We start from the raw sequence: 22029 nt of genomic DNA, 5'->3' as shown, positions 1-22029 counted from the left end.
GGGAAAGCAGTAAAAACTGGTCAGCCCTGGAAATGAAGCCTTGCGGCCCCGGCGGGCAGCGGCCCCAGTCAGCCCTGCGCCTGCAGCCTGGCCCTGCAGCTCTCGCGCAGCCTGATGATGGTGGCCATGGACAAGCTCCCGGGCTCGGTGAATATTTTCTGGAAGAGAAACAATCCACGTAAGAAACCAGCTCAGCGGCACCCCCACCCGCGCCAGGTAAGGGCTTGCCAGCGGCGGGGGAGGGGCGCTTGTGCCGACCCTTGAACCCCGAGGGCCTGCGGTGGCTCTGAAACCAGCCTGACTGAGCCCTGGGGGAGCGGAGGGCCATGCCGTCACATCATCTATGCCTAACGATTTGATAAGTTCGGCAGTTACGGCTGAGAAATTCATGGTTACAAACTAGGCCAAACGTAAGGCTAGCATTAGAAGGGTTTTTTGAAATTCCTCCACAGGTGCGTGCGTGTTCAGCCGGCGCTGAGGTCAGGGTGGACTTTATGTTCTAACGGGCCACGTTCCTGAAAAGGGGAGCAGGCACGTCCTCTGCTGGGTGCCGGGAGGTGGGCATGGAGCTGCGTTCTTCCCGCGATGGTTGCGCTGAGCTCGTGCGAGGTCACTGCTTTTATATTCTCCAGAACGTTCTAGATGTTCTTGCGCGGGACCGCGGAGAGCCCGGACGCACGAGCTGCGGTTCCTCTGCCGGCGTGCTCTGATGCAGAAACACTGTCCCAGGGCCACTTCCCCAACAACGTCCCTCCAAGGGGTGCATCCATGCTGCGGGACCACGCACAGCGGTGTCGTGTCCCTGTGGGCAGACTGGCGGAGCTGGCCGGGCAGCCTCGTGCTTATCCGCGCTTCCCTCCGGTGCTTTCTACACGCTAGCGCTTCCGGAGCACTTGGCGTGTGTGCGTGCGCAGGTCCTCGGCTAGCGTCACACGTGGAGGCGAACCCACAGACTGGGGACTGCTGGGTGGGGTCAGGGCGTGGGTGACGGCCCCACAACCTGGGAGTGTACCAGAGACCCCCGAGCTGTCGTATGTGTTAAAGGGGGACCCTAGCTCATTCAACAGGAAACCCTGAGCCACCCCCAGTGCAGCCCTCTGATGCACGAGGGGCCTGCTGTGGGGGTACAGACAGGGTGGGCTAGGGTCCTGTCCATTCCTGGACACACCATCGCAGACTCATTCCCAGACTCACGCCCCTGCCCTCTGCTGCTGGACTCTGCCCCTAACATTGGTACCAAAGGGCTCACGGGGACAGAGAAGCCCTTCTGGGCGAGGCAGTCGGTCCCACGTGATGGGCTCCTCCCAATGAGTCGGCCGCAGGCTTAGGTCCCGCGTTCCCCATCTGGGCCCTACCATTCAGCAGACGCTTGTAGCCCCTGGCAACTGGGGTCCCCAGCACTGCAGCCAGAGAGCAGGCCGCCCTCCCCTGAGCCCTGGGGCACAGGCGCCAGCTTCTCTCTGGCTGTGTCCAGGCTGCTCCCTAGGGCTGCCTCACTCCATGCGGCCAGAGGACACCAGTCGCGCACCTGCAACATCCTCGATTCTAGGGCAGTCCCGCCTGCAGAAGGCCGCCCGTCCGTCGTCGCCTGACAGCTGCCCGTGCCCCAAGCAGAGCTGGGGGCTTGCTACTTCCTGGGAGGCAGGCAGAACTCCCTGGCCACTGGCCTTCCTGGCACCCTCCGCCACCTCCCCCACACTTCCTCCTTCCCCACTTTCAGGTGGAAAAGGGGAAACCTAAAATTTGCCTCTCCCAGCCTCCGCGGCCTCCTCAGAAGGCCTGTCAGGCTTTTCAGCTCCTGCTTCATTCACTCAGCAGATCTGAGTGGTCTACACGCCGGTACCGGGTCCAGGACCCGGTTGAGGGAGTTGCCCTTCAGGGTAGGACAACAGACCCGTGCGACCCTACTGGGGCCAAGGAGAGCCATCCGGAACCAGAGATGCCAGCAGCAGGGGAAGGGCTCCAACGGGATGGCAGATGGACGGGTTTGTGCTCTGACCCAGTGAACCTGGACTGGTCCCACGGGGGTCCCGGCCGCCCTGAAGCCCGTCATGGGGCTTGCAGCCCAGCAGGAGGGGCAGCTGTTGTGGAGCTCCAGGAGGACATGGGTCTGGGAGGGCTGAGGGGGCCGCCGAGGCCGAGGCCCAGAGGGGACAGGGACATGCAGACTGGTTCTCCCCCGGGGCTAACGGGGCCGCGGAGCAGAGCCTGCCCCAGACACTCACCTGCATGAAGGTGTGGCACTCGGTCACAAAGCTCCCCCTGGTGATCTCCTTGAACCTCTCACAGATGTCCGCCACACTCGTCGCTTCCAAGATGAAGGCCTGGTGCTGCTTAATTAGGGTCAGAGCCACCCGGAAGATAATCTTGGAACCTTCGTTGAACAAACAGTCCCAGATTCGGAGCACTGTCTGCAGAGAAACAAACGGTGCATCATGCGAGGGCGGCCCACGCAGCCCTGGTCCCAGCAAGGCTCACGCCGCGCTCACCTCCATGGGCAGGATGTCCACAAACAGGCAGATGAACCAGCGCGACACAACCAGGGTCCACAGGACGCCGTGTCCATCCATCAGGGCCGCCACCGCCGGCAGCTTGGTCCTCACCAGCTCCCCCAGGACCTCCTGGTCTGTCTGCAGGCCCAGCATGGCGGGACTGTAGTAATCTGCCACACGGACGAGAGCAGAAACCCAGGCACTGCGTCCCTGGCCCCCTCTCCGCTGGGGGGGAAAGCAGAAGGTTCCAGGGAGCCTCCGCAGCAAGACGCCAGGAGCCCTGGGAGCGGCTCCCCCAGCGAGGCCCCAGCGAGGCCCCAGCGGGCAGCAGCGAGAGTCTGCTGGTGGAAAGCAGGAGCCTGCACGCTGGGTCCGTAGCAGCGGCACTCACACCCGCCAAAAGGCGGATGCAAGCCCATGTCTGCCTCCGGGGGAATGGACACCACTCAGCCTCAGGAAGGAGATCCTGACACCTGCTACGTGGGCGAACCTCGAGGACGTTGTCCTCAGTGAACAAAATAAGCTGGACACAGAAGGACCGGTCACACGCGGTCCCTGGAGTCGACACATGCAGCCGGGGCCCGCCCCCCGCCCACCCAACTAAGGGAGGCCGTGGGGTAGAGGGGCAGGCCCGGGGCCACCTGAGCCTTGGGGACAGTGCAACAGTGAGCCCCTTCCTGGAGGCCAGAGAAGCTGTGGGTCCAGGCAGCCTCACAGAGGACGGGGGCTCTGGGCACAAATGTCTACACGTGGAGCCCTAAGGGCTTGTCGGCTCACAGAGTCAGTCCTACATGCTGTCTGCACACTTGAGGGTCCAGGACATTACATTTCCCAGAATTCTAGAAGGAGCCAAACGTCCCCACCCCTCTAACTACAGAAGGACAGGTAGTGTGAGGTCTACAGTCTGTCCTATTCATTCCCAAGGAGAACCGATGGCTTAATTTGGAGAAATTCCTTAGCGGGGTTAGTGGCTTGGGGGCCCCAGGCCATAGGAGCACAGAAAGCACAACCCACTAAGTTGACTTCTGCCGTCCAAGGGCCTGGGCAGCTCAAAAAGAACCACACCTCCCACAGCGAGTCTTCTTGGAAGGCACGTTTGTCTTGCCAAAGAACTTCTTAGCTCGTTAACGCAACACATTATAATAAATTTTAATGCTTAGTTTTTGCTATTAAAATTCAGAAAGTGGTCTATATAATAGAAATAAATAGGATAGTTTCTGGTCCTGCTGCCCCTCCACACTCTGGCCATTCACCATAGCGAAGGGACGAAATGTTAATTAACCAGCCCAGTGGAAACAGGATCCCCACGAACACTGATATGATACCGTGGTCACGTTGCTGATTTTCAAAGAGTCAGCATGCAGTAGGCCACATTTAATACTAAAGGACCCTGGAAATGATTTAATAAAAGCCAATTCGGTTATAAAATCCAGGGATTCTCAGTTTTTCCTGCTCATATCCTCATTTTGCATCTGTCTCCTCCTCTTAAGCTGAGCAACATCCTGGCCCACCCGGGCAGATGACGGCAGAGAGTCTCTGTTGTCCCTTCAGAGTGTCCTGCACTCGACCCAGTTCTCTGAGTGACGTTGCCAAGGGAGCCGGGGTTAAGCCCTGGATGGGTAAGAGGGTTTGCTGAGCTCCGAGCACAGTGGCCTCATTCCCGGCCCCAGAGAGGCTTACAGCGACTTCTGAAAATAGACCCGTTGAACTCGTACCCAGACTGCCACGGGCCCAGGCCAGTCACCAGGGCAGGAGGGCCAAGACCCACCCTCCTCCCCGCATCCTGCCCTGACGTGAAGGCAGACGGATCCCGTGCCTCTGGCCCATCTGAGCAGAGGAGCCAGCGTTCAGCTGAGCGCGGAACGGAGGAACCTCCTACGTAGCTCTGAACGGGGCCTCGCGTCAGGCTCTCCTGGGGACGGCATGCTTTTGCAAACAGCCTCATGGCCATGTCAGCACATTGGAGGGCTGAGCCGGGCTGGGGGGCAGGGTGGCGGTGGGGCGCATAGATGGAGAAAGGGCCGTGTGACTACTGCGGAGTAGTAAGCGGCCAAGCTGGGATTCAGGCCTACGTAATCGAATTCCAAAACTGATGCTCTTCGGCCAGCCTGCAGGCAGGGGTACAGGCCATGAGGTGCAGCCCACAGGTGGGTTGACCCTCCAGGGCACGTTCATCCACAGGACTCAGGCCGGCCCCTCTGCTCCCCAGGACCCCTGAGCCTCCCCGAAGCACTGCCTGGGTCCCTCACCTGGACCACCTGGCTTGAGCTGGGCTACGAACAACCTGTTTCCCTGTGTTTGGAGGGGAAACTGGTCACACCAGCTTCTCAGGACGCCAGCATATGCATTCACTGGCGCTGGCTCGTGACTCGGTGCGCTATCCCACGACGGTGCTCCCCGTGTTCCTGAGGTCGGCCGGCGCCGTCAGCACCAGGGAGCTGCAGGCCCAGGAGGCCTCTTCCTGTCCCTTCCTCCTCCTGCCGAATGCCTGGGTTTGAGTGGGGACGACCCGGAAGGGGCCACCTGGCGTCCCCATGGCTGGTGTGAGCTGCCAGGTCTGCACGTGCAGGGCCAAGTTGAGTGCGTACGGGCATTGCATGCTGATGTTCCAGAACACGACTCTGAACCTGGGGTGTCACCGGCCCAGGGCGGTGGCCAGTGCTGGCCGTGCTGAGGCTCTGCCGTCTGCCTCATAGGCCCCAGCCCGCTCCTTGCTCGCCGGAGACCCTGGCCAGCCACGCAGGCCGCCTCCGCTGCAAAAGGATGGATTTTCTATGGAGCTGCTTCTGCTGAGTTTTAGGAATCCTTGACGTGTTAGTTACATGATCACAGACACCTTCCCCAAAACTGCAGCTTCTCTTTTTACTTGGCTTACGATCCCATGTCAAAATCAGTTTTTCATTTTAACGTAATTAAAATTATCAATCACATCTTTCATAGAATTTCGTTCAAGATCTTCCTCCATACTCAGCAATCGTGAAACCACTGTACATCTTATTTTCTCGGGTCCAAGTTTTGCTTTTTTTTTTTTTTTTTAAGATTTTATTTATTCGACAGAGAGACAGCGAGAGCAGGAGCACAAGCGGGGGAGTGGGAGAGGGAAAAGCAGGCGTCCCGCTGAGCAGGGAGCCCGATGTGGCGCTCGATCCCAGGACCCCGGGATCACAACCTGAGCCGAAGGCAGACGCTTAATGACTGAGCCACCCGGGTGCCCCAAGTTTTGCTTTTTCACCTACGTCTTGAATTCATCCGGAATAGAACTAAGGGTCTAACTTTGTTTCCTTCCACGCAGAGCTGTCCCAGAATGAGGCTGTCGACGGCCTGTCTCTTCCCCATTAACTGACCCATCTCCCGTACCAGTTCCCACAGACTTACGGAGGAGCAGACTGATTTCTGGGCTCCACGCTGTGCTGTCCATCCCTGACCGACACCACACTGTTCCCACAATCACAGCATCAGGACGCATCCCCAGGATTCTTTCCAGCCTGCGTGGCTTCACTCTGCCCTCGAGTATCTCACAGTTAAGCCCTCCCTGCATCCGGGAGAACCCCTAGCTCGTCAAGATCCCAGCTGCTGCTGGCTGGGCGAGCGTGGCTGTGTGTGCATGCACGGCCGCGAGGAGGTGCCGGCCCGTATCGAACTGATGGGTGTTTCTTCCTCTGTCTTCTCCAACACTGATAAAGAAATGACCCGTTCCTCTGAGGTTTGACGCGACCCTGCGTGTCTGCCCACGGGTCATCTCAGACATTCTGGGTCCCTCAGATCAGCTTTGTTAGGCGGTATTTTCCTCAGTTTTCCATCTGGCCACTTCATTTTATTCATATTCTCTTGAAGTTCTTAAGTCTACAGATTTCCAAATTACAGCACCCTTTCCATTTCTGAATACTTTACCCGCTTTTTCTGTCAGTCCTGCCTGTTCTGTCAGTTTTTCCAAAGAACCTGCTTTCGTCTCTGCTCATCTTTCTGACTGCTTATGCTCCGTGTTGCTGGGCCTCACCGTGTCATCTGTGTGTCTCTGCGTGTGTGAGCACGAACCCCGCGAACCCGCGCGGCCGCCTCCAGGGAGAAGGGGACCGGGCGGCACTGGCTGAGGTTCTACTCTACGCTCCGCGCCCCTCAGCTTCTCGCGGGAGGACCTGGCAGCGCATCTCTCTGTGTAACACAGAAAGAAAGAAGTCAAAGCAGGACACTGGCGCTGGGACCACCCGGCCTGTGGGCCGACGAGCAGCGCCTCCCGTCCCCTTCCGTCCTGGCGATTTTGTTTACTGGTTTTGAATTGAGGCCTGTTTGTACTGCAGCTGGGTTCAACAGCACCTCGTGATGATAGGAAATGACATTTTATGGGCTAAAAAGGGTCAGTCTGGAGCCCCTCTGGTTCTCCAAGTCGCGCTTACCGCCCCGACACCTGTCCTCCCCGTCGGTGACGCGCTGTGCGTGGCGCCAGGGCCTCTCACGCTCCCCTCACAGATGTTCCCAAGCCCCCAGAGCAACACTGGGACCCGGCAGGTTGGCGGCAGGTCTTTGCAGACAAGAACTGAATTGATCCGGGATAGAAACTCTCCTCGTAATTCAGTCCCTGGACGCAGCTCCGTCCCCCCTTCGTCCTGCCCCGGCTTCCTCGCCATTCCCCCGCCCACCGCTCAGGCCCCCCGCAGCGGAGCTGGGACGCCGAGTGCTCACATCTTCCTCGAAGGCGGCCCGTGCAGGCGGGCCACTGGGGTGGGTGCTGCGCCCTCACGGATGGCGGCCCGGAGCCTGAGGTGGCCCCATCCAGATGCTTCCCTCCTGTCACGGTGCCACTCCAGTGCACGCTTCCGTGAGACACGTGCCAAGGTCTGACAGCCGTGGGGTCGAGGCCTCAGGTGTCCTCATCTGTAAGGTGGGTTCAGCAGCTGGGCCGTGCGTCTCAGCTGTTCTGGAGCCGACCCATGCTGTGTGCCGCGGGGCAGAAACCACGGTGCACGCCCCCACGGAGCCGGCACGGGGCTGCTGGGGCCGCAGCCAGCTCTCCTGGGTGACGCGGGGCGGCCCCAGCCCGACTCCGGGGGCATGCCCATCCGCGCCCCAGGCCGGGCGTGAGGCTGTGAGTGGTCGTCACTCCGCCCCCTCTGGAGGGCCCAGGTCTTCGCCAAGCGATCTCCATCTACGCTGCACATCACCAAAACCAGTGGTTATTAGCCAATAAACTGACGATTAACTTGTAATTAATTTTAAAACAGTATTTGTTAATAAAAAGAAAAGTAAAAACGTGTGAAAAGAATAATTTTACCTCAATAACAGTACCAGTGGACGATTACTCTTGGGACGATTCCCAAACTCGAGAGCAAGTGTGTGCACGGAGCCAAGTAGCCCTCCCTCAGATTCTGGGACCAGCGGGCCCCGCACGGAGGTCCCATGAGTCTCCCCACGACGGTTCAGGCTGGGGACTGGGGCCGAGCCCCCGACACAGACAGTCCAAGCTCTAAGACACAGCACGAAGAAAACGCCACCAGGGCCAGAACTGCCAGGCTGCTCAGCTGGAGCCCATCACCCTAAATCCTTCTCTTCCCTTTAACTCCCATTCCGTCCTGATGAAATCCCTCCTCCTCAGCTGAGCCGCCTTGAGGGCGGCAGAGACGGGACGGGGAAGGCCCGCGGCAGGAACGGTCCACATACCCGGCAGTATTCTTCCCACGAGAGCATCTAACAGCCAGAAGGACTCTTCCTCACTCTTCGTTATGAGGATCAGATATCCCGCTATGAAGTTCATTCCCTGAAGTGAGAAAATGAGTTTTAAGCCACCTCAAGATTCTGCAGACCTCGGGCTGCTCCCCACAAACTGCATTTCCCTCGCCCTCCCCCAAAATCCGCACCATCCAGGGGTGGCCTTTCAGTGACGCACTCGGCACGAAGAGGGGGAAACACAACAGGGTGTGAGGAAGCTCTCGGGGCTCAGCCTGGAGACCTACAGACTCTCCTCCCGCCTTCAGCCTCACGATGAGACACAATACACAACCAGTTCCTACAACAGCCTAACGGCACATCTGCATCAGGAAACCAGACCCGTGGCCGAACTTCACCAAAACCACGAGGAACGTGGCCTCTGACACGGCGGGTGTGGACAGATTGTGGATGCAGACGGAGGGGGAAATTCATGGTGCATGTGAGCTACAGGCGCGGGGCTCACCCACCGCGGGGGAGCGTCTGCACGACTGCGCCTTCTCCGTCCTCCCTGTCCTCCTCTAGTGCGTCTCTGTTTCCTAAGCTGCGTGTGTCCTCCCCTGGTAACGGGGGCACAGCCAGCAAGATGAATCTGGACACGCAGACACCACGCAGGGAGAGGCCACGGGACGAGGGAGGCACATGCCAGGGACCGCCAGAGGCCACCGGAGGCCAGGGGCCTGGAGCAGACCCTCCCGTGGGCCGCTAAGGGCCCCCACCTGCGACCGAGACCGAACAGACTCCTGGTGTCACCCTCGTGGCCGCACACCTCGTCCTGTGGCCCGCGTGCAGTCTCACAAATACACACCCGAGCTTTGGCATCGCGCCAAGCTTAAAGCTGTATGGGTTGTTTTTTTAATGCTGTTTTTAAAAGCTGCAAAAGGGGCGCCTGGGTGGCTCAGTCGTTAAGCGTCTGCCTTCGGCTCAGGTCATGATCCCAGGGTCCTGGGATCGAGCCCCGCATCGGGCTCCCTGCTCGGCTGGGAGTCTGCTTCTCCCTCTGCTCCTCCCCCCTGTTTGTGCTCTGTCAAATAAATAAAGTCTTTAAAAAAAAAAAAAAAGCTGCAAGAACAGTAACCGGAATATGTAAAGGCGGTTTCTGGACCACGCGGCCTCCTCAGCTCCTCCAGGCCAGTCCTCGTCCAGGGCCCTAAGTTATGGCGGCAACAGAAGCCCAGCCCCGCCTCCTCTGCTGTGGCACGGCCCGCGGGTACCAGAGCAACCTCGAACAGCCCGGCGCAGTGGTCAGCGAACAGCGCTCTCCGGTAGGCACCGCTGCCGCCGGTCTCTGCAGAAGGACCTGCCCCTCCCATCTCTGCAGCCGCTGCCCTCGCCCCCACCCCCACCCCCACCGAGTTCCTGGAGCCTCTCCCACAACGGTCAGATGCAAACTTCCCATCCGTGAATCCCGCCATCCGCAGGAAACTGTAGAAGCCGGAGCTCGGGAAGCGGGAAGCCGCTCCCACCGTGGGCCACAGGCAGAAGGTGCGGTGCCGACACACACGGAGAGTGCGTGCATGGGCCACTCACACGCCCCGACAGCACAGGCCCACACGGGAAGGCCCATGTGTCCCACGCAGGCACGCAGAGAGTGCTTGGGCCCTTGTCACTTTCCCTCCCCCACGCCCCAGGCAGAGTGACGTCTGGGAGGAACGAGGAATGATTCGTCCACACGTGACGTGCTGCTTCCTGCAGCAAACCCACACAAGGTGACAAAAATCGACAGGTAATGAGGCTTGCTGTTATCTACAATCAGAGGAAGCTCTGACTTCCAGAAATGATGTGGAAGGAACTCCCCGCCACATCGCGTGTGCACGCACACACACACACGCACAGGCATGCACATGCACGCACACATGCGTGCACACATACATGCACACGCACAAGCAGGCATGCACATGCACGCACACATGCATATACACACGCACATACTATACACACGTACGTGCAGACATGCACACGCACAAGCAGGCATGCACATGCACGCAGACATGCGTGCACACGCACAAGCAGACATGCACACGCAAACAGGCATATACGCACGCACATGCACACACTATACACACGTATGTGCAGACATGCACACGCACAGACACGCACACATGCAAGCACATACATGCATATACGCACACACATGCACACACTATACACACGTACATGCACAGACATGCACACACACAAGCAGGCATGCACATGCACGCACACATGCGTGCACAGACATGCACACGCACAAGCAGGCATGCACATGCACGCACACATGCATATACACACGCACATACTATACACATGTACGTGCAGACATGCACACGCACAAGCAGGCATGCACATGCACGCAGACATGCGTGCACACGCACAAGCAGACATGCACATGCAAACACAGGCATATACGCACGCACATGCACACACTATACACACGTACATGCAGACATGCACACGCACAGACACGCACACGCACGCAGACATGCACGCACATACATGCATATACGCACGCACGTGCACACACTATACACACGTACATGCACAGACATGCACACACACAAGCAGGCATGCACATGCACGCAGACATGCGTGCACACAGACATGCACACGCACAGACATGCACATGCACGCACACATACATGCATATACGCACGCACATGCACACACTATACCCATGTACGTGCACAGACATGCACACGTACAGACACGCACATGCACGCACACATACATGCATATACGCACGCACATGCACACACTATACACACGTACGTGCACAGACATGCACACGCACAAACAGGCATGCACATGCACACAGACATGCGTGCATAGACATGCACACGCACAAGCATTCACATGCACGCACACATACATGCATATACGCACGCACATGCACACACTATACACACGTACGTGCACAGACACGCAGACATGCACACGGACGCACACATACATGCATACATACACATGTATGTGCAGACATGCACAAGCAGACATGCACAGACATGCGTGCACACATACATGCACGCACACTCTCTGCACTGAGGCCAGGAGGTGCTGGTCACTCATTCCAGTAATTACAGCCCTGCTCACACAAGTGAGTCCTGCCTGCTTCCCAGCCTCACCCCTCCCTACGGTCTGGCACCAAAAGAAATCATAAGTAGACATTGTACTGCTTCTCTACCTGGGAAACATTTCAACGTCACAGCCCTGCGTCTGGGGCTCATGAACGGGACTGAACACTTAGCCTTCACCAGGAGAACATCCCTGCTATAAACTGCGGGCGCATCACGCTCACCTTCCCCACTGGCGTGTGCTGACTTCCTGGAACTTACCTGGCAATAGCCCACACCTTGGTTGTGGCGCCCATAGGCCAGCAGCACATTGTACAGTGTCTTTTGTAAGCAGGGATCTGCACTCTTCCGGAATTTAATGTTGTCCGGGAAGGTCCTGTTCATATCTGCAGGGAAATTCAAGACACGGAATTATCCAGACGGTGGAGACGGAAGACTGGCCTATGATGTACAAAGTAGTCCTGTGTCTACCCCCGACGAGGCCTAAAACCCCGCCTGGCAACCCTGGCCGCCCTCCACGGGCAACAGGGCCATGGTAACAGGAGTCAGGATGGAAGACAAAGGTGTTGGCGGGGTGTCCCGCCCTGTCCAGCTACAGTCCCGGTGCCCCAGCGGCCCCAACAGCACATTCTCTCCAAGGTCGCTTCTCCCGCCACATGGCCCCCGCCTCTCCTCAAGGTCCTCGGCCCTGCACCCCATCGGCACCACCGCCCCCAATGTCCCCCCCTTGGCCAGGGAGGGCGCTCAACTCTAGGACCCCAGGCCACAGGTGAACTCTTGTTCACAACACTGGAAAATCTTCCCAATTCTGAAGATAGAAAACACACTGAGAATCCCCTTCAGACACCCTGGTCCGCCTTCTGCACCAGCGCCTACAGGCCAGGCCCCACGCGGACCCGACACCTGGCTCATACGTGTTAGCCTGCAGACGGAGGAAGGAAGGAGGGTTTGTGCGTCTTCTGAACCCACTGACCTCACTTAGATGAGATTTGTGGTGTGTTTGCTGCCGCGCTAGGTGTGATCACCAGAACGGACTGGGGCACGCGGGACCCTCAGCTCCCCGCCCGCCATCGGGCGAGGCGCCTATGGGCCGGCCTCTGCTCGCACCTGCGTCCCCACCATGGGACAGTGCTTCTGTTCCTACCTACGGCGCCCGCGCTGAACCTCTGCTTACCGGAGAACAGACCTGAGCTGAACAGTAAGCTTTCCTGCCTCAAAGCACGTTATTTTTCATTGTATGTTTGTTTACAAGGAAGTTTTTTTCCTGGAATTCTAAACATTCCAGAGGAGAAAATTAGTGTTTTTTACGAATTCAGACTCTGGAGTGACCAGCTGTGCTCATTCTTATACACTATTCTTTATGAGGAGTTTTCCACATGTTTTGAAACTTTTCTCTGGGAACAGCCCCTCCTCTCCCCACTGTGGAAGGAGGTGTGGACAGGGACGTTCAGGCTGTGCTCACACGCAGCATGGCTCCACCCTCTGTCCCTATAAAGTGATTTCTCCAGGTCCCTCAAAAAACCAGACTTCGAACGACCACGTGACCCAGCAGTCCCACTGCGGGCACGTCCCCAGAAGAACCGAAAGCAGGGCCTCTAAGAAATCTCTGGACACCGGTTCCTCACAGCAGACTCTCACAGGCAGGAGTCAACCGGGGTGCCCATCACCGGCAGAAGAGAGAACTTGGACGGAGTCTGTCCTGACAGCCAAACCGTGCTCAGCCCTAAAAAGCAAGGAGACCCTGACACACGCAACAATGTCGACCACGCTGAGCCAAGTGAGCCAGACACAAAAGCACAAATTCTGCATGATGTCCCTTACCTGAGACAGAGGAGGAGGCCGCCTCGGGGGCGGGGAAGTCGGTGTTTAAGGGGGACAGAGTTTCAGTTTGGAAAGATGGAACAATAAATTCTGTTACGTATATTTTACCACAATAAAAAATTGTTATCCAAAAATGCCGGCACTGAACAGAACCTCTAAATTCACTTTCCAAATGAACAGCAACATTCTGTTTTATCTGATATGCGTGGCCTCCCTTGGACCCCAGGCCTCCCCCAACCTGAGGCAGCCCGGCGGCCCCTCCTCCCCCGGGTTCCGGTGCTGGGGCTGCCTCGAGGGCCGAGGGACCCCCTTCCTTAGGCTGGGGACACACCTCAATCTCACTCCACCATGGAGCCCCACCTCTCAGCACATTCAAGTAATTGGGTTTTAAAGAATTATTTTGTGGGGCGCCTGGGTGGCTCAGTTGGTTAAGCCTCTGCCTTCAGCTCAGGTCATGATCCCAGAGTCCTGGGATCGAACCCCAAGTCGGGCTCTCTGCTCTGCGGGGATCCTGCTTCTCCCTCTGCCCCTGAGGCTCCCCCCACTCATGTGTGCATGCTCTCTCTCTCAAATAAAATCTTTTTAAATTTTTTTAAAAAAAATAAAAATAGGGGCGCCTGGGTGGCCCAGATGGTTAAGTGTCTGCCTTCGGCTCAGGTCATAATCCCAGGGTCCTGGGATCGAGCCCCGCATCGGGCTCCTGGCTCGGGAGGGAGCCTGCTTCTCCCTCTCCTTCTGCCTCTCCCCCTCCTCATGCTCTCTCTCTATATATATGTATCTCTTGTGTCTCAAATGAATAAATAAAATCTTTAAAAAAAATAAAGTATTTTGTGTTTAAGTTTGTATTTCTCAAAAACAAAACCATAAAGGCAGACACTTCCTCAAAATCTAATTATTCAGTTTAGGTTAAATATTTGTTTGGGCGCTTTGGACATTTACGAGCTGGTGAGCCTATGTGGCCACTGAGAACATCTGGGGATCCATCAGCACCCCAAATGACAACGGGAGTTTGACGCCGAGGCGGGCAGCCGTGGTGTGCAGCGTCAGGACATGCGGGTCACCGTGTCTGTAAGCCCAAGGGCGCTGTCATCAGCACAAATCCCTCACAGGGATTACCCTCCGCGCCCTGACCGCTGGCTCAGCAGCCTGCTCACCCGCCTCGGGTTCTCCACGGAAGAAACCTGGGCCTTCCCTCACCCACGTCCGTCCTGGCCGGCTGAAGCAATTAAAAGCACTGTTCTCCCCTCATGAATGCTTAAGCTTTGGTTTTCCTTTAAGAAAAATAAAATTTCAACTTAAAAACAGCAGGTGCCTCTTGAACAATGTGCATTTCCTCTTCAGCATTACGATTCCGGGGAGCTGCCCGGGCGGCTCACCTGTCCTGATGGCCTCCTCCAGCCTGTCGTTCCGCTCTCCCTGGAGGAGTCGGTGGTAATAGCCGGGGTTCCGGTCCATCTGGGCCTGGGCTCCACTCACCCCCATCCAGACGCGGGCCCGGTGCTCGAGGGGAACGCCCTTCCGGATATAGCGCTTCACTGAAACGGAGAGAAGGGGCTGCTTCAGAGGGACAGACACGCGTTGCCTGGGCTCAGAGGCCTTTGGGCCGAGGACACTGACTTCCATGCTTGCAGCTCACTCCTCCCCACGTCCGACAGGAGAAGACCGGTACACACACACATGCCGGACGCCGCGGGCTGGGCCCCAAGCTCCGGGTCAGGGCCCCACAGGCCAGGATCCACACACAGGAGGAGACACCAGGAAAGCTGGCGGGAGAGAGGCCACACCAAGTGAAGGGACAGAGGCAGGAAGAGGCCCTTGCTGGTCGGGGAGCAGTGAGGGTCTGAGGGACAGCTGTGGGCAGGGACAGCAGCTCAGATGCATGGTCCAGCCCTGGGGTGACCGGGAAACAGGGGACCGAGGTCAGATGGGGTTCGGGAAAGCTCTCTGCGGTCGCACAGAGGACGAGCGTGAGCCAGAGACCGGGAGGAGGCCCAGCAGGTTTCGGGGCTGGGGTCTGGGTGGCCCCTCTGCCTGGGGGCTTCAGCGGCAGGTCACTGTCCTATTCTACACCTGATCTGTGTAAGTGGAGAACTACTTTGGGCGAAATATTTTTATTGATAATAAATACGTGAAAAAGTAATCATTAATTTTCTAATGACCTTAGAAACATATAGGGAAAGAAGCCAAAAACCACGAACTACCTCAATGAATCACTAATTTCCCAGGCAGCTGGGAAAGATTTGTGAGACTAACATTCAAATGAATTACAGTAAGCCTGGGGCGCCACATTATGCTTTTAATGACCTTAATTTAACCCTCAAAACAGCTCATTTTCAAAGGAAATATTCAAAGCATTGTTGTTTTCCTTCCAGGTTATATTTAAGTACCACTCTTATAAAAGAAATGCACTTTAAAAATATATAAAGTAAAAAGAAATTACTTTAAGAAAAAATAAAAGGTCATACAACGAAAGAAGAGCCACAATCTGCTCTAAGAAAAAAAACATCTGAGGCACCAGCGGCATTTAACAGAAAAACGTTACAGGGATAACGCGGGTAACAGTCAAGAAAAGCACCAGGGCCAAAGCGCTATGCGCTCAAACCGCAGGCGAACCCACGACTGAGGAGCGCCCTGCGTGGAGCTCCAGGAGGGGGGCAGGTGGGGCCTCGGAGCTGAGCGCCGCGCAGGCGGACGGACAGACTGACGCCGCTCAGTGCAAGCCAAAGGAAACCAGAAACCCTCTTGGCCGGCGTGGCGGCCTCCGTGCCGGGTACTGTCGCCGCGCAGGTTCGGGAAGAGCAGAAGCTCGTGTGGTTCTCCCGCGCGCCGAGCACTTTCTACTGAAGGAGCCACCATGATGCGGGGGGAGGAGAGGGGGGTGGGGGGGGCGGGGGCGGAGCCGGTGGGGACCCCAGAAGGGAAGGACACACATGCCAACAACAAACTGAAACTCTAAAACCGATCTATAAATTCAACCGGATTCTGCAAGTCCAGGGGAAAGGCAACGGAACTGGAGGAACCAAAACAGGCTTGAGGTGAAGCTGGAGTCACTACCTGAGCTCAAGGCAACCCGACGCTGTGGTGCCAGTGAAACACCCAGGCCCGGGGACGTAAGGGGAAATCCAGAACCCGCCCCACACGAGCGGATCAACTGCTTTCTGACAAAGTTGCAGAGGAAGCCCACGTAGGCACAACAGTCTTTCGCGCAAAGAAGGCGGCTGGCGGGAGCCCCCAAGTGCACGGCCAGTGGGCAAGACCGAGGTTTCTTGCCCGTTAAACACACAGTCACCGTACGACCCTGCACCCCCAGTCCTGGGCATTTACAACGCTGGCCTGACGCCTCCCGCTGACGCACGCACACAAACCCCGTGGTCGCCCGAGACTGGAATGTTCCTCAGCGATCAGACAGACCCAAGATCGGGGACGCGGCTGCGAAGCAGTGCGAGGCGGAAGGAGCCAGCCGGGAAGGCCAGGGGCCGCGGGGGGCCACAGGGGGCCACGGGGGGCCGCTCCCGCACCGTCCTCAGAGGCCCCAGCCCGCACGCGGGGAGGGACCAGGCAGCAGGAGGGGACAGTTTTCAGTCTCGCTCGAAGTGCCCCCGGGCTGTGTGTGTCTAAACTCACAGAAGTGTCAACAGGTAAGGGTGAATTTCCCTGCAAATTAAAAATTTTTTAAATAGGGGCGCCTGGGTGGCTCAGTCGTTGAGCGGCTGCCTTCGGCTCAGGTCATGATCCCAGGGTCTTGGGATCGAGTCCCGCATCGGGCTCCCTGCTCCGCGGGAAGCCTGCTTCTCCCTCTCCCACTCCCCCTGCTTGTGTTCCTGCTCTCGCTGTCTCTGTCAAATAAATAAATAAAATCTTAAAAAAAAAATTTTTTTTTTAAATAGAAAAAAAAAAAGGCAAGTGCAAAATGCCTAAACCCCTCCCTGGAGTCGGACACTGGGCTCCCCTGGGACCCGCCAGCCCAGCCGGGAGGGGCGCCCGGGCCAGGAGGCCAAGGTGGCTGAGCTGTTGCAACAGTTTCCAAGGACGAAGGCTTCTGCTACTTTTGTTGTTTGTTCTCTGGAGTTACAATGTTTCTTCAGAAGAGAATGAAACTAGCTTACCTGTCCCCAGAGACTGACCTTCCCTGACCTCAGGGAATGCGGGGGGGGGGGGGGGGGGGGGGGGGAGGCTCTTAAAAGAAGGTGAAACAAATCCCTGTGTGTCTTGGTATTTGCCTTTGAAAGTCTGTTTTTGCAACTTAATTCTAACTTAAATGGTGCTGATACTCTAAGCCACTAGGAAGGAGACTGGCGCCAGCGTGGGCGGGAGCAGAAAGATGGTTGGCCAAGGCCGGGCTGAGTCTGCCCAACTGCGGTTGCCTAGGTGGAGGGAGAAGAAAGAAGCCGTAGATGGGCAAGACTGAAGTTTCTTGCCCGTTGGGAGGCAACGTTGAAGGGCAAGGGTTCATTTCTTGCCGTACGACCCTGCACCCTCAGTCCTGGGCATTTACAACGCTGGCCTGACGCCTCCCGTGGATATTTGCTACAGACGAAAAGAAAAAAGAGAAGGACAAAGCAGACCTTCGTCACGTCCACAAGTGGGAGTCAAACCGAAGTCTGGGCTGCCCTCTGCAGATAGGCTGACACCGAGATCCAGAGGTCCCTGTGTTACTGGTGACCGAAGGTCGGCGTCTAGATGAAAGTCCTCCACAACAGAGTACCACACGGCAGGATGAAGAAAACAAGACTCGGTCCCAAGACGGGACCAAAGGGGGGCCGTGCAGGTGTGGCTGGAAGCAGGTGCGGCTTTCTGGCTGGTCCCACCGAGCCACGGCCACCGCCGCCGGATGCCACGTGCCCGACTACACTGCGGTCAGCCTGGAGCTGGTGGGAGAACTGGATTCTCACGTTGGAATGACTCGTGCACTCCTGTTCATGCCTGACAGCCACCCCAGACTCCCCAACCATCATGCCAAGCGCCAGCCGCGACACCCAGCGTCACAGAACCGTGTGAGCCCACATGCCTCTCACAGACTGATCTGTGCCCCCGCTTCCTGAAGACGGCAGGCCACGAGCCCCCCTTCACTGCCCGGCCCCAGGCTGCAGGCTCATCAGGAGTCAAACATTCCTGCTTCCAAACCCACTATGCCGCTTATACTGGTTACATGAGTCAAAGAAATACTAAAGCAAAAAAGAAGTAGTTCAATAAAACCATCTTAAATTCTTAAAGTTGACAGATACCAGTGCTCAAAGAAAGCAGAAGCAAAAACAAGACAAAACATTTGAGCCAAAATAAGAGAACTAAAAAGACGGGAAGGACGAGCATCTGAAAGCTTCTGCATCTGGCTGCTCTCAGTCCTGCTCAACCTGGAGAGAACAGATGCTGGAAAACAGACACGGGACACCGAGTGTGGCTTCGGTAGGCGGTGCAGACCGTCAATCAGTGGGCTCACCTCGTTCAAAGGGAAGGACGGGACACACTGGAACCAAACGATAAAACCAAAGGTAGGGAGATGAAGGCGCGTTTGTGTTTCACGTAAAAACACAGGCTTACGCACACACACACCTGACAGGGACCGTGCTTTCCCTGACCGCTGGTCAGCAGTCCGGAGTTAGCCCCGGCGGGCAGGAGGCCTTCTCCTGCATCAAGGCAAACTCCCGAGCGGGGGGGGGGGGGGGGGGCTGCATTTGCACGTGTGTGCGCGTGCGTGTGCTCGCCCTGCTCCGGCGGAGACACAGGGTGGTCCCGACGATCGCCTCTGCCTCACATACGGGTCTGGACCAGGAGAGGAACTCCAGCTCACTCTACATCTTGCAATGTGATTAACGTGTTTTACCATGTACATAAGTTACGTTTACTTTATGCACTTCTATTTTTTTTAAGAACAAAAGACCAGTCAACTTTTAAGAATAAATGAAAAGGGAAACAAAAGCAGATATGCTGGTGGAAACACAGGAACACCGGGGTGACGCAGGGATGGCCATTAGCGATCCCTGGAGGAGGCACACAGGGCGCAGGCCTCCAGGATCCACAGGGCAACACGGCACAAGCCTGAGCCCCTCCCAGCCCCCACCCCCAAACCTCCTGGAATGAGGCCAGCTTACCTGAGTGCTTACCAAACCCTCCCCCATCAGTAGCAGCCCCGAGGAGGGGCCCCAGCAGGGGAGAGGCATGTTGGTGGGGGGCCCAGTGTCGAGCAAGAGCCTTCCTCCTCCACGAGTGCTGTCCCCCAAAATCAACCTGCCTCCGCCAAGCCTCCTGTTCAACTGGGCTATGCACTGGGACCACCTGGGCCCTGTTCACTAACCCCTTTACAAGCAAAAATTGATCTTGTCACCCCCTTGCTTACAAACCCTTACAAATCTGCAGGGTCATGTGATGGAACCCTGGTTCCAAGTCCAGCACGCCCTCATTCCATCCCCAGTGCTGGTCACACGGCTCTGTCCCTGCAGCTGCCCTCTGGCCTCACCCCTTCTCTGTCATTCATGTCCTATTTCAGAAAGTCCTTTATCTTAACTCCTAGAAGCACACACCTACCAACGCCCTCAGCCCCCACCCGCAGGTTCCACCAGCCCTTTATCCGCAGCCTGGGGAACACGGAAGGCAAACACTTCATTCATTCATTCAACAAATACTGAAGGGATTACAGAGACCAACCCCCGCTGCAGGGAGGGGGCTTGATTCCAGCAGGAATGCAACAAACCAGATATGCACCAGTTACACAGCCAGAAGGCAACAGAAGCAGGACGGACGGGCAGGACTGTGTGGGTGTAACAGGAAGGACCTGCCATCCCAGACAGGAGCTTGGGAGGGCCTCCTGGAGGCGGCATCCCAGGCAAAACCTGGAGGAGGGGAGAAGCCCAGAGTGAGGCAGGCGCAGGCCCGGTGGTCCGTGGGGGCAGGGAGGCGGCAGCAGCTGGAGTGAGGTGGGCTTTGACCCTGAGGGAAGCCGGGAGGGAGGGCTTCACTCCGGGTATGGGACAGGGGAGAACCTTGCTCACTCCTGAGAGCAGGAAAGCGGTTTTCTTGCCAGATACCCCAGACCCCAGATCTGGTCCCCTGTTTGGAAGGAAGGCCAGGGTCCCCATCTCAAAGCGGGGGAAGGGTCTCCTGCGCTTTACTAGAGCAGGTTCTAGCGAGTTCGAAGCCTTGCGCGGCCAGCTGAGGGCTCAGGGAACCCGGGCCTCTCCTCGCGCGTCTGTTTCCAACTCACCTGTCCCACTCCTCTGAACACGACTACTCCCCTTCAGAAGTTTAGACCATTTTATGGCTCTTCTAGTGAGTATCACCAGGTAGGTGGAAAAAAACTCTTCGTAAGCTGCATAATCGAAGTCTTCGGGCCTTTCAAACCCGTACGGATCAATCCTACAACCCAAGAATACAAAGAACCTGTGAGCCCCAAATAAAGTTTCGCGCGCTCGTGCGCCCCGCGGCCCTGCCCAGGGTCCCCGCGGGGACGAGGCCGCGAGCGCTCGTGGAGCCAGGGCGGAGCGCAGCGGGGGACTCCGGCCCCGCACCCAGGCGCACCCGCAACCCCAGGTCCCCATCCCGCACCCCAGGCTGGGCGAGGCGCGCCCCCGCCCCCACGCGCCCACCTGGGGACCCGGTCCCGGGCGCTCCCCGCGGACTCCATGCCGGGAGGGGGGTGGGGGCGCCCGGAGGCGCAGGAACCGTGGGGTCGACGCCGACGGGCCAAGGCCACCTCCCGGGACCGGAGCGCGCGTCCTTCCGCCGGGCCGCGGGCGCGGGAGGCGGGGCGGGGGGCGGGGCTCCAGGGATGAGCGGGGGGCGGGGCGGCGAGGGCGGGGCGGGGGCGGGGCTGCAGCTGCACCTGCTCCCGCGGCCCCGCGGAGGGCGGTGTCCGGAGCTGCTGGAGCCGGGAGCGTGGGAGGGGTTAGGCCTGGAGGGAGGGGTGCGGGATGGGAGGCTGGGGCGAGATCGGGGCGGAGGGGGGACCGGGGGCGGGGGGGTTGCGGGGGGGCAGCTGGGGGCAGGATGCGGCGTGTGGGGTGAACCTGGGGGCGGGATAGGGTAGGTGGGGGGTGGGAGGGCGTCCGGACGCGAGATGGGGTTTGTGGGGGCCCCCGGGAGCGGGATGGGGTGTGGGGGGCACCCCGGGGGAGGGGTGGGGTGCTTGGCGGGGACCTGGGTGTGGGATGGGATGTGGGGGGCCACACTGGGGGAGGGATGGGGTGCTTGGCGGGGACCTGGGTGTGGGATGGGATGTGGGGGGCCAACTGGGGGAGGGATGGGGTGCTTGGCGGGGACCTGGGTGTGAGATGGGATGTGGGGGGCCAACTGGGGGAGGGATGGGGTGCTTGGCGGGGACCTGGGTGCGGGATGGCGTGCATGCCACCCACCCCCAAGCTGGGTGGGTCTTGAGGAATCTCCCTCACTCCCTTTAGGCCTTCTGGGCTTTGAGCAAAGGTGGGAGATAAATCCAGTTTGGATTTCTCTGAGATACCTTCAAACCTCAGGGCGGGGCAGGTCCAAAGCTCAAAGTTCTGACCTATGACCCATATTTTTATTTTCTTTTATGCAGAAAAAGAGCAAGTCTTATTTTTTACCTGCTCTTTTTCAGGCTACAGTGGCGATCTGAGAACAGCGTATTAATGAGATCGTAATCTCTGCACCCACCTAGGGACCTGCCCCATTCCTTCCTGTGCCCCCACAGCAGACTGGGGAGAGGGGCCCTGGGTTCCAGCCCTGCCCTAACTCCCTGGGAGCCAGGCCTGGGAAAATCTCTGGTTGGCTGGGGAGTACAATGCACTACCCTGTAGGATTGCCCCCTGGGGTGACGTGAGGTTAACAGCTCAGGGTGTACTCTGCTCCCCACAGGAGGCAGAGGTCGGGGCTCCCTCCCCGGCTGCCTCTTCTCAAACTTGTGGTCAGAATCTTGGGAGTGGGAGTCAAGGACAGGTGCTGTTTGCAACCCAGGAGAATGTAGGCACATGGCTTTATGTGCTTGTTACTCGGACGGA

At 57.9% G+C, this 22029-nt stretch overlaps 1 protein-coding gene across 1 annotated transcript; it reads right to left on the bottom strand.

Annotated features, from left to right (window-relative positions):
* Positions 1-24: 24 nt before the first annotated feature.
* Positions 25-20790, bottom strand: GRTP1 (growth hormone regulated TBC protein 1). Its single transcript, XM_045869752.2, has 8 exons — positions 20644-20790; positions 20262-20413; positions 14440-14598; positions 11504-11628; positions 8148-8244; positions 2490-2662; positions 2226-2411; positions 25-158 (listed from the first exon to the last, which is right to left on the bottom strand). Exons 1-8 carry the CDS (start codon positions 20679-20681, stop codon positions 69-71), a joined length of 1020 nt encoding a protein of 339 aa, XP_045725708.1. The 5' UTR covers positions 20682-20790; the 3' UTR covers positions 25-68.
* Between the last annotated feature and the right edge of the window lie 1239 nt (positions 20791-22029).

The sequence above is a fragment of the Mirounga angustirostris genome, unplaced genomic scaffold (assembly GCF_029215605.1).
Source record: "Mirounga angustirostris isolate CCGP_5_RB_7025 unplaced genomic scaffold, mMirAng1.0.hap1 SCAF_3, whole genome shotgun sequence".
NCBI lineage: Eukaryota > Metazoa > Chordata > Mammalia > Carnivora > Phocidae > Mirounga > Mirounga angustirostris.
This window is presented reverse-complemented; position numbering and strand designations above follow the sequence as displayed.

Coding starts and splice junctions, on each gene's coding strand:
- GRTP1 (XM_045869752.2), bottom strand. CDS start 20,681: ATGGAGTCCGCGGGGAGCGCCCGGGACCGGGTCCCCAG. Junction 2,663..8,147: donor CGTGGGAAGAATACTGCCGG/GTATGTGGACCG, acceptor TCCGTGTGGCAG/ATTACTACAGTCCCGCCATG. Junction 159..2,225: donor AGTGCCACACCTTCATGCAG/GTGAGTGTCTGG, acceptor TTTCTCTTCCAG/AAAATATTCACCGAGCCCGG.